Consider the following 12,372-nt stretch of genomic DNA (forward strand, 5'->3'; position numbering starts at 1 on the left):
GTCGATAATCACCCACCTGCACAAGATTATCAACCACCCCACACATCCAATACACAAACAACTTTCCTTCCTCCTTTCGCTAACCCTCTTGAAAATACCTTTACTCGACTAAACTCAGACTTTTCCTATATGCATCCGAATTATATATTGATGAACCCAACCAATAGTCAAATCCCTCAAACCCATCCACAAACCAATCTGAACATTCCTCCTAATCCTCAGGGATCCCACCACCATATTACAGAGCCTTTTGTACTGGATACTACATCTTAAGGGAAGGCGGCGATGGAGGAACAACTCGCACCTATTGACAAGGACCTGTTGAGAAGGTTGGATCAATTCGATGATTTTATGAAAAAGAATCAAGGATTGAGTAGGCATGGTGGATTGGACTACGATGAATTGTGTCTTTTTCCAAATATTCAGCTACCGTTGGGATTCAAAAGCCCTAAATTCAGCAAGTATGATGGAACTAGAAATCCTAAGACGCATCTCAAGATGTTTGCAAACAAGTTAGGTAAACCTGTGGATGATGAAAATTTGCCTATGTGTCTATGTTCAAAAAGTTTGGAGAGAGATGCTCTAAATTGGTATTCAAATTTAAAGTCTGGAGAGGTCAAATTCTGGTTTGATCTGTCAACAGTTTTTGTGAAGCAATATGAATTTAACTATGTGGCACCGACACGTACAACACTGGAGGGTACGAAAAGAACGCCGTCGGAAGATCACAAGACCTACGCAAAGTGGTGGAGAAAGTTAGCTGCCAAAGTGGAGTCTCCTATGACTGAGGAGGAGATTATTCATACTTTCATCAAGGCTCATGATCCACCCTACGTTGAAGAGATCTTTCGCATGACTGGAAGTTCGTTTGCTGCTATCATTAATAAATTGGAGGAGTATGATGAGTTTGTCAAAGCAGGAAAGATTGTTAATGTGTCTGCATTAAAGTTGCAATTGGATGCTCTACAAAATCAAAGCAATAGTGGAAAAAAGCCTTCATTTAAGGAAAAAGAAGGAGAAATTGCTTTTATATGGGATCAAGGCCCGTCTTTCAGACCCAGAATCCGAAACCATCCCACATATTCTGTTCCTTACCCGTATTACACCAATCCTCAACCAGTCTACCACACTACTACCTAATTTCATAATTCCCGACCAAGTCATTTGAATACCTCACCGTTACCTCCAATCCCACAACCTACCTTTCAAAATCATTTCTGTCCCATTTATCATCCCAGACCAACCCTGTAAAATAGTAACCCTTCTCAAATTCTTTTCAAACCAGCGAAATTCAAACTCAGAAGCAATTTCGAACCTTCACCAATTTGGGCCGACCTATTGATCAATTGTATGAGCAGTTAAAAGCAGCTGGAAAAATTGGCACTGTTTCTCCCAAACTCTATCCCAGAGGTCCTCCTGCCGGTTATGATCCGCAAGCAATTTGTGATTATCATTTTGGAAGTCTAGGTCATATCACTGGTAATTGTTGGGCTTTAAAACATAAGATTCAGGACATGATTGACTCTGGAGACATCCTTCTTAGAAGAAAGGGAGAGCAGGGACCGAATGTCAGTAAGAATCCTTTACCTGAGCATGAGAGCACGTGGGGGTTATCATCGCTGATGAAGATTTTGTCGATCCCACTCAGTACATTGTAAATGAAACTGAGGTGTTTGGCGTAATGGAGGCTGACCATGCGAGAATGAGGAAACTGCCGTCTGTCGAAGAGCCCATAACTAATGATAATATTGAGAAAAAGTTGAAATCTTTTGTGTTTGAAAAAGAGGAGCCATTTATAATAGGAGGAGGGCCTTCCGAATTTGACAATTCTAAAGCTCTTTTTATTCTGGATCTACCATTTTTTGAATGGGATATATCAAAACCTGTCATTCTCGAATTTTCGGAACAAATGCCTGTCAATAACTTGCAAGAGATGCATGGAACTACAAGGAGTCTATTCTATTGATTGGAGATAAAAAATGCTTAAAGGAAGAGGTATCTACTATTACCACGTCTGGGAGAATTGTGAAAAACTCTGAAATTGATGTTCAGACCAAGGCCAAGGTTCAATCACCGACGCCCAAGCCCTTTGTGTCTGAAAATGAAGCCGTGGATTTCTTAAAAATGCTGAAGAGAAGTGAGTACAAAATAGTAGAACAGTTGGATAGGATGTCTGCTCAGATTTCTTTTCTGAATCTTCTCTTGACCTCCGAGCTACACAGAGAAGCATTGCTCAAAACCCTGAACGAAGTTCGAGTCCCTAAAGATATCCTTGTGGATAAATGTTCTAATATTGTGGAAAATGTACTTGCTGCTAATCATATCACCTTCTCCATTGATGGTCTGACTGTAGAAGGGATCGGGCATAACAGAGCCTTGTATATATCAGTCCGCTGCAATGGAAAGCTGTTGCCGAGAGTCTTGGTGGACAATGGGTCAGCACTGAATATCAGTCCATGGAACACTCTTACTAAACTTGGATTTCTTGACATTAAACTCCGTCCATCTGCAACTGTGGTTAGAGGGTTCGATGGTTCAAGGAGGGAATCTATGGGTGAAATGGATCTGGTATTGGAGATAGACCCTGCTCAATTCCAAGTTACTTGCCAAGTGATGGACTTCTCCAGTGTTTACAAACTTAGAAGACCTTGGATACATGCTTCCAACTCAGTGTCATCTTCTCTGCATCAAATGTTGAGGTTTATCGTGAATGATCAGCTCATTACTGTGTTTGCTGAGGATGATTGTACCATGATCGTTGATGCAAAGTGCAAAGGTGAAGACAGAAAAAGGACTCCAATTTCATCTCATCAGGTTGCTAACATTGTCTCTGTGGGATGGGTATCCAGAAATAAGTTGCTGACTAAATCAGACTTTCCAGAAGCCAGTATTATGATGGCTAGGGAGATGATCCGAGATGGATATGAAATAGGAAAAGGTTTTGGACGAGAATTGCAAGGAATTTTGGAGCCAATAGAGATCCTGACGCAAAAAAATATATTTGGACTGGGATTTCATCCAACTGTCAAGGATAAAAGAGAAATGCAAGCTCGAAAACAAGCTGAAAAGGAGGGTAAGCAAACTGTCTTATATGTCCCACCGCTATATCACACATTTTCTCACTCATCAGAGGTAATTTTGTTAGACAAGGAGGATCCTGTTGAGGAGGTTGAATTGGACTTATCTCAATTATTTGTCGGGACCACTTGTGAGGAGGAGTCACCAGAGAATTCAGAATTTTTGTCAATTACCGAAGGAGCTATTCAAAATTGGACTGCTGATTATCTTCCCTCTCGAAGGAAATTTCGGTAAATTTAAAGGGATTGTCTTTTGTTTAGATTCATATCCAGATAAGGCGATAGTCTGGATCTTTTGTTAAAAGGAATTGTTTTCATATTTTGAACCTTTATTCTCGTTTCAATTAATATAGTTTGTTTGGGCTAGATATGTTTTTAAATAGCAATCATGTCTGTATGTTTGTCTTTTGTAAAGTCTCGATGCATTTTGAATTTAATGAAATGGAAAATGTCTTCTGTATTTCTTATTTATTTATTACGTATGTTCTATTCTATTTTCAGATGGCCGCAAATAAAATCCTCTGGCCCTTTGGATGTCACCATTTTGGAATTCGATGGCTGCGACCTTGATATATCTCATGAACTTGAAATCATGCAATTTGAAATTCAAAACGAGAGCGATACTGAAGAAGAATTTGAATCCATTTCAAGGGATTTAAAATAGTATGTAGAGAGACCCAAACCCAACTTAGAAGAAACAGAAATCATCAATTTTGGCACTGAGACAGAGGTTAAAGAGGTTAAATTCAGCATTCACTTGAATAAGAAACAGAAGGGGGAAATGATTGAATTCTTAATGCTATTTCAGGATGTGTTTGCATGGTGATACGATGATATGCCAGGGATCTCTACAGACATAGTGGTTCACAGGTTGCCAACTGATCCAAAAATTTTACCTGTAAAGCAGAAGCCACGTAAATTCAAACCAGAAATCAGAAATGAGTCTCAAGACAAAGGAACGAATTGTGAAGCAGTTCAATGCCAAGATAATCGTGGTGTCTCATTATCCCATCTGACTATCGAATCTGGTGCCAGTGTTTAAGAAATCTGGGGAGGTGCGAGTATGTGTTGATTATAGAGATCTGAATAAGGCCAGTCCGAAAGATGATTTTCCTTTGCCAAATATTCGTATTCTTTTGGACAATACTACTGGACACGAAATTGAATCTTTTGGTGATTATTTTGCTGGGTATCATCAAATCTTGATGGCAAAAGAAGACAGAGAGAAAACTTCTTTTATCACCCCATGGGAAACCTTTTGTTATCGAGTGATGCCTTTCAGGTTGAAAAATACTAGAGCTACTTATCAGAGGACCATGACTACCCTGTTCCATGAAATGATCCACAAAGAGATGGAGGTTTACGTGGATGATATCATAATTAAATCAAAGAAGGTCGAGAACTATTTGGTTGATTTAAAGAAGCTGTTGGAAAGGTTGAGAAGATATAATTTGAAGTTGAACCCTGCGAAATGTGCTTTTGGAGCCCCCGCTGGTAAATTACGTGGATGATATCCACTGAGACAGAGGTTAAAGTCAGCATTCACTTGAATAAGAAACAGAAGGGGGAAATGATTGAATTCTTAATGCTATATCAGGATGTGTTTGCATGGTGATACGATGATATGCCAGGGATCTCTACAGACATAGTAGTTCACAGGTTGCCAACTGATCCAAAAATTTTACCTGTAAAGCAGAAGCCACGTAAATTCAAACCAGAAACCAGAAATGAGTCTCAAGACAAAGGAACGAATTGTGAAGCAGTTCAATGCCAAGATAATCGTGGTGTCTCATTATTCCATCTGACTATCGAATCTGGTGCCAGTGTTTAAGAAATCTGGGGAGGTGCGAGTATGTGTTGATTATAGAGATCTGAATAAGGCCAGTCCGAAAGATGATTTTCCTTTGCCAAATATTCGTATTCTTTTGGACAATACTACTGGACACGAAATTGAATCTTTTGGTGATTATTTTGCTGGGTATCATCAAATCTTGATGGCAAAAGAAGACAGAGAGAAAACTTCTTTTATCACCCCATGGGAAACCTTTTGTTATCGAGTGATGCCTTTCAGGTTGAAAAATACTAGAGCTACTTATCAGAGGACCATGACTACCCTGTTCCATGAAATGATCCACAAAGAGATGGAGGTTTACGTGGATGATATCATAATTAAATCAAAGAAGGTCGAGAACTATTTGGTTGATTTAAAGAAGCTGTTGGAAAGGTTGAGAAGATATAATTTGAAGTTGAACCCTGCGAAATGTGCTTTTGGAGCCCCCGCTGGTAAATTACGTGGATGATATCCACTGAGACAGAGGTTAAAGTCAGCATTCACTTGAATAAGAAACAGAAGGGGGAAATGATTGAATTCTTAATGCTATATCAGGATGTGTTTGCATGGTGATACGATGATATGCCAGGGATCTCTACAGACATAGTAGTTCACAGGTTGCCAACTGATCCAAAAATTTTACCTGTAAAGCAGAAGCCACGTAAATTCAAACCAGAAACCAGAAATGAGTCTCAAGACAAAGGAACGAATTGTGAAGCAGTTCAATGCCAAGATAATCGTGGTGTCTCATTATTCCATCTGACTATCGAATCTGGTGCCAGTGTTTAAGAAATCTGGGGAGGTGCGAGTATGTGTTGATTATAGAGATCTGAATAAGGCAATCCGAAAGATGATTTTCCTTTGCCAACTATTCATATTCTTTTGGACAATACTACTGGACACGAAATTGAATCTTTTGGTGATTATTTTGCCGGGTATCATCAAATCTTGATGGCAGAAGAAGATAGAGAGAAAACTTCTTTTATCACCCCATGGGAAACCTTTTGTTATCGAGTGATGCTTTTCAGGTTGAAAAATACTGGAGCTACTTATCAGAGGACCATGACTACCCTGTTCCATGAAATGATCCACAAAGAGATGGAGGTTTACGTGGATGATATCATAATTAAATCAAAGAAGGTCGAGAACTATTTGGTTGATTTAAAGAAGCTGTTGAAAGGTTGAGAAGATATAATTTGAAGTTGAACCCTGCGAATGTGCTTTTGGAGGCCCAACTGGTAAATTATTGGGTTTTATTGTCAGTAAAAAGGGTATAGAGATAGATCCTGTGAAAATAAAAACAATTCGAGATATGCCAATTCCAAAAACTCAATAAAACGTGAAGAGTTTTCTTGGAAAGATCAATTTCATTGGCCGATTCATTGCACAGTTAACCTCTACCTGTGAGCCTTTGTTCAAGTTGTTGAAAAAGAATACGCCGATGGATTGGAATGAAGATTGTCAGCAAGCTTTTGATATGATCAAGAATTACTTATTAAATCCTCCGATTTTAGTGCCACCTCAGCCGAGAAGGCCTCTGATTATGTATTTGTCTATTCTTGATGAGGCTATTGGATGCGTTCTAAGACAACGCGATGAATCTGGGAGAAAGGAGCAAGCCATCTACTATCTGAGTAAGAAATTTACAGCATATGAGGCTAACTATTCTTTCCTTGAGAGAAGTTGTTGTGCTTTAGCATGGGTAGCTCTGAAGTTGAGACATTATTTACTCGGTTATACCATGTACCTGATTTTGCGTTCTGATCCTCTAAAATACCTGTTGGAAAAGTCGATGTCCACGGGACGTATGGCTAAGTGGCAAATGATCCTCTCCGACTTCAACATTATTTTCACAACACAAAAGGCAGTCAAGGGTTAAACCATAGCAGATCATTTGGCAGAAAATCCAAGAGATGATGATTATCAGCCATTGCATACCTACTTTCCTGATGAAGAAATTCTGTTCATTGGAGCAGTTGAGGACATGAGTGAGCAGTATTCTGGATGGAGGTTATTTTTCGACGGTGTATCGAATGCTTTTGGAGCTGGAATTGGAGCAGTTTTAGTGTCGCCTGAAGGGAAACACTATCCTGCTACTGCTAAATTACGGTTTCCTTGTACCAACAACATGGCCGAGTATGAAGCTTGTATTTTTGGATTGAAAATGGCGTTGGACATGGAGATCAAAGATCTGATAGTATTCAGTGAGTCCGATTTACTTGTTTACCAGACGCTTAAGTAGTGGATAACTCGGGATTCAAAAATTATGCTGTATCATTGTAGTTTGCTTAGCTTGGCTACAAAATTCAAGAATTTGGAATTCAGACATATTCCCCGTAATCGTAATGCCTTTGCTGATACTTTAGCTACTTTGTCTTCGATGATCCAACATCCAGATGAGCTGGTGATTGAACCTATACAGATTCAACTTCAAGATAGGCCAACGCATTGTCTGGTTATGGAAAGGGTCTCTGATGTTCGCCCTTGATATAGTGATATTAACGAATTCATGAAAATGGGATCCTACCTTCCTGATGCTGATTCTGTTGCAAAAAGTTTCTTACGCAGAATGTCATCAAGATTCTTCTTGAATGGAGAAGTGCTATACAAGAAAACATCTGATTTGGGCCTTTTGAGATGCATCAATGAAGAGGAAGCTGATTATATGATGAAGGAAGTGCATAGTAGGGTTTGTGGGTCACACATGAATGGGCATCTACTGGCTAAGAAGATCATGAAAACAGGATATTTTTGACTTACCATGGAGCATGACTGTATAGATTTTGTTAGAAAGTGTGTTAAGTGTCAAATGCATGGAGATGTTATACGTACTCCTCCTCCAGAATTGCATAGTATGACTGCTCCATGGCCATGTTCGATCTGAGGAATGGATGTGATTGGAACTATAGATCCTCCTGCTTCAAATGGGCATCGATTCATCTTAATGACAATTGAATATTTCACCAAGTGGGTTGAGGCCTCGTCCTATAAGCATGTGACTAAGAAAGTGGTGTCGGATTTCTTGAGAAATAATATCATCTATCATTTTGGGGTACCAAAAACATTGATCATCGACAATGCCAAGAACCTCAATAATGATATGGTGGATGGCTTATGCGAATAGTTCAAGATTAAACATTGAAATTCGATCATTTACAGGCCTCAGATGAATTGAGCCATTGAAGCTGTAAAAAAAATTTGAAAAAGATTATTCGTAAGATGACTGAAGCACACCAGAATTGGCATGAGAAACTGTCTTATGCACTGATAGCGTACAGAACTACGATCAAGACTTCTACTGGTGCAACTCCTTACTCTCTTATGTATGGAATGGAAGCAGTATTGCCTGCAGAAGTTGAAATTCCTTCCTTACGCATTCTGATGGAAGCTCAGATTGAAGAAGCTGAATGGGTTAGAGAACGTCATGAGCAGTTGTCTCTGATTGATGAAAAGAGGTTGAATGCTATCTGTCATGGACAATGTTATCAGCGAAGAATGGCTCGCGCTTATAACAAAAAAGTTAAGCCTCGTTTGTTTGAAGTCGGAGATAAGGTTTTAAACGAATTTTCCCAATACAAGAGGAGGCTAATGGAAAATTTGCTCCCAATTGACAAGAACCATTCATTGTCAAGAAAGTGATATCCGGAGGAACACTTATCCTTATGGAAATGGACGGTCAAGTTTTTCTCCAACCAATCAATGCAGACATGTGCAAAAAATTTTTCATTTGATTATAAAAATTTTTCTTTAAAATTACTGCAAGAGACGGATTTAAGGCAGACATTCTCTCATTTTTCCATTTCGATATTCTATTTTTAATTTTTTTTTCTTTTGACTTTTCAGCTCCACCTTTTTTTTCTCTTGGCAGTCCCTTGAGATCACTAACCTATACTGGGGCAATTTTGTTTAAAAAAAATAAAAAAAAGAAAAGAAATAAAAAAAAGAAAAAAAGAAGAAGAAAGGAAAAAGAAAATAGAGAAGTTTGGTTAGAATTAAATTGGGGCAAATTTTATCTCTTCCAACCCTAGATCGGAGCAAGTTTTTGAAAGAATGCTATTTCAAATGATTGCAAACCCATCATATGATCCACTGTCAAGCCTTCCAAGTCTTAACCTTTCTTTTACTACTCTATCCGATCCTACTCACAAGAGCCAAAATTGTCAACTCTCATCTTTTGCAGTATTTTGGGAAAAATTTTTCTTAATCAACTAGCAAATGATGTAAATACAACTTTTCTGAAATATGTCAGAGAAGATTGTCTCACTGATGCTACTCATTATCAAAATATGACTGGATTGATACAGTTGGGGTTAAAATTGTCTTGTCTATGTCTCAAGGTGAAAACCTGAAAGGGCACCTTCTAAAACAAAAAAAAACAAAAAAAAACAAAAAAAAAATGGGTGGGGATAACCTTAGTGAAATCCCAAAAGGGCGCTGAGGTAGGATTTTAAATACAAGAGGATCAGCAACGAAGAAGAAGATGCTGAAGTCTGAAAGCTGGTGACTATGTTGATTTGGGTCTCCTTCATACTGTTGTTCTTTTGCCGACAATGAATTCCAAAATGGATGACGTCGAAGGGGTCAGATAGAGCATTTTCTTCATCAAAGACTGTCTTCTAAATATCTATCCAACTTTTGATCCTTGGACCCATGTTCATAAGTTCAACAATTTTGTTTTACTATTCTATTTATTTATTATGTATCATTGTTTATTTCATATCAGCATTATTGCATGATAAATAATACATTTTTTCAATTATTTATATTTATTGGGTCTCATTTAAAAGACAATCCCCTATAATTTATCCCAAAGGAGTTCTGAAGTTGAAGGTCCTATGATTATAAAGTATGGCCAATTGATATTAGACAGTTGCAAAGATGCTGAAGGGGTTGCCGACCGAACCTAAGGGAGCGATTTGTCAATATTGAAACTCATGTTTACACAGCTCTCAAGGCAAAGGGATCACATGGTGGTGGCAGTGTTTCTATCACAGTTATTTTTTTTCCCTTTTGCAGGAAAAATTATGTGACACAATACTGATTCAGTTGAGCATGATTCACACTGGGGCAAATGGTATAAGGATTGAGCTCCAATTTTTGTTGTACATTTCTGAAGAAACAAAAATCATTATTCCCTTTCTTTTAAAGTTCGAAAAAAAAAGCAAGAAAAATTGTGCGTCCACCAAGTAAGTTTGTCTTGATTTATTACTTTTCGAGCAACATGCATTCTGATCTTTCAGTTCGATAGCATAGAACTTGTATTTTCATTTCTTCCGCTAGTTATTTGAACTCGAGTTTAATCTCACCTATTATCTAGGTTTCGAGTATATTTTCATTTTCTTGGTAGGTATTTGGGTTTGCATTCAGTCCCACTGAACAACCTAGATTCTTGATAATTTATTTTCCTATTGGTGAGTCTCAGTGTCCATCGTGCACTCTTCTACCCCCTTCTTGACAATCAAATATAGTTTCTTGTTGGTAAGTTTCAGCGTCCACCGCGCACCTTTCTACCTCTCCCTTCTTGACAGACCAAAAGATCAAAAGATCAAACAATTTTAATTTCTGTTGATGAGTCTTAGCGTCCACCGCGCACCCTTTTACCTCCCTTCTTGACAGACCAAAAGATCAAAAGATCAGACAATTTTAATTTCTGTTGATAAGTCTCAGCGTCCACCGCGCACCATTTACCTCCCTTCTTGACAGATCAAAAGATCAGAATCAATTTTAATTTCTTGTTGGTGAGTTTCAGCGTCCGCCGCGCACCCTTCTACCTCCCTTCTTGACAATCAAATTTAATTTTCTATCGGTGAAGTTTCAGCGTCCGCCGCGCATCCTTCAACCTCCCTTCTTGACAATTTAATTTTCTGTTGGTGCCTAGATTCTTGACAGATAATTTATTTTGCTGTTGGTGAGTCTCAGCGTCCGCCGCGCACCCTTCTACCCCCTTTCTTGACAATCAAATTTAATTTTCTGTTGGTGAAGTCTCAGCGTCTGCCGCGCACCCTTCTATCCCCCTTCTTGGAGCATAACAACGTCTCTCTATGCATCTTTTTCTAATTATGACAGTTTACTTTTTTGGACTGTTTTGATTAATAATTGTGTTTTATCATTCATTTTGTATTTCATGTTTAGAAGTTTTGAGAGCTCAGACTTTTTCGATTTTGTAAAGATCATAGATGGTCAATGCACTTGTTTCATTGTGGTTCACTTGTTTTTGAACTACGTTTGACCTGATTCTCATGATGGAATACGTAGGCAATTCTAAATGAGTTCGGTCACATTTTCTACAACGTTATTGCATCATTTTTGTCGAATAATTTTGGCCAAATGTTGGCTTGTTATTTTAGCTCAGGTGCGGTTCGAAGAAACAGGTAAACAATTTGGTGTCTACGTCTTTGTCTTGAGTTTCTACGAAACCCAGACAAAGAGGGGTAAGCTGCAGACACCAAATTTTTGTCAAAATTTAAGGTTTTCTTGATTATTTTCTATTTGATGAGTCATTTATTTTCTTACATTTTAATATATATTTTTTCTTATTTTTGTAGATATATATATTTTTTTTTAAAAATCATAATCAAAATCAAAATAAAAAAAGGTAGTGGTGGCATCATGATGACGGTGGTCATCATGATGCCATCAACATCATGATGATTCTTTTTTCTTTCTTTCTTTGACTAAAGAATCTGAAGAAGGCAACGGATAGATTAAGAAGCAGAAGGAAATTTTTGCTCCATAAGTCCTCGGGCGCAGGGGCAGAGAAAAAAAAAGACTCTCTCAACTTCTCTCTTTCTGGACTCTCCCTCTCGGCGCTCTCCCAAACATCAGACGAAGAAAAGAAGGGAGTTCTCCAAATTTGCTACACAGGCCCTCGGTTTCCATTGGCTCCTTCTCTTGGCATCGGACAAAAGAAAGAAAAGACAGGAGAAGAAGGAAAAGGCTCGCAACCGGACAACACACTTCCACAACTAAAAGGGAGGCAGCAACTAAATAATTGGAGCTAGAAATTGCATCAAAACTTCAGCCAAGAGAATACAACCCCTGTTGAGGTATTTCTTTCTTTTTCTTTTTTAATTAATTAGATTAAACGTATGTGTTGTGACGCCCCGAAAGGATGAGTGTGAGAACCCGAAAATTTTTGTATATTTTCTAGACATTATTTTTGTTTTCTTGGCTATAATTTTGTACCTTTCTTCAATATATTAATTTTCTATACATTTTTATAAGGGAATATAGTTTTCAAATCATTTCCTTGATACAAGTAAATCCACGTTAATTTTGAAGTGTATTATGAATGTGGGACCCACTAGTGCGGTAAGTTCGATAAATTCGGCCAATTAGGTTAAGTTTTGTATACTGGGTTTAATTTATCAGGTGTTAAGAGATAATTAGAGGTTACCTAGATGGATTATCATTGGAGAGACAAAAGGATAAGTTTAAAACCCTAAAAGGGGCCAAGTGTCACTA

General features: G+C 38.1%; 2 protein-coding genes across 2 annotated transcripts; both read left to right on the plus strand.

The window, feature by feature from the left end:
- The first annotated feature begins 285 nt into the window (after positions 1-285).
- Positions 286-6,093, plus strand: LOC140009892 (uncharacterized). Its single transcript, XM_072056227.1, has 11 exons — positions 286-1,097; positions 1,286-1,479; positions 1,629-1,915; positions 2,053-3,073; positions 3,920-3,991; positions 4,113-4,571; positions 4,709-4,780; positions 4,902-5,360; positions 5,498-5,569; positions 5,691-5,746; positions 5,965-6,093. Exons 1-11 carry the CDS (start codon positions 286-288, stop codon positions 6,091-6,093), a joined length of 3,633 nt encoding a protein of 1,210 aa, XP_071912328.1.
- A 2,034-nt stretch (positions 6,094-8,127) lies between these two features.
- Positions 8,128-8,547, plus strand: LOC140009893 (uncharacterized). The gene has a single exon (XM_072056228.1). It carries the CDS (start codon positions 8,128-8,130, stop codon positions 8,545-8,547), a length of 420 nt encoding a protein of 139 aa, XP_071912329.1.
- The last annotated feature ends 3,825 nt before the right edge of the window (positions 8,548-12,372 follow it).

Source organism: Coffea arabica, chromosome 6e (assembly GCF_036785885.1).
Source record: "Coffea arabica cultivar ET-39 chromosome 6e, Coffea Arabica ET-39 HiFi, whole genome shotgun sequence".
Classification (NCBI taxonomy): Eukaryota; Viridiplantae; Streptophyta; class Magnoliopsida; order Gentianales; family Rubiaceae; genus Coffea; species Coffea arabica.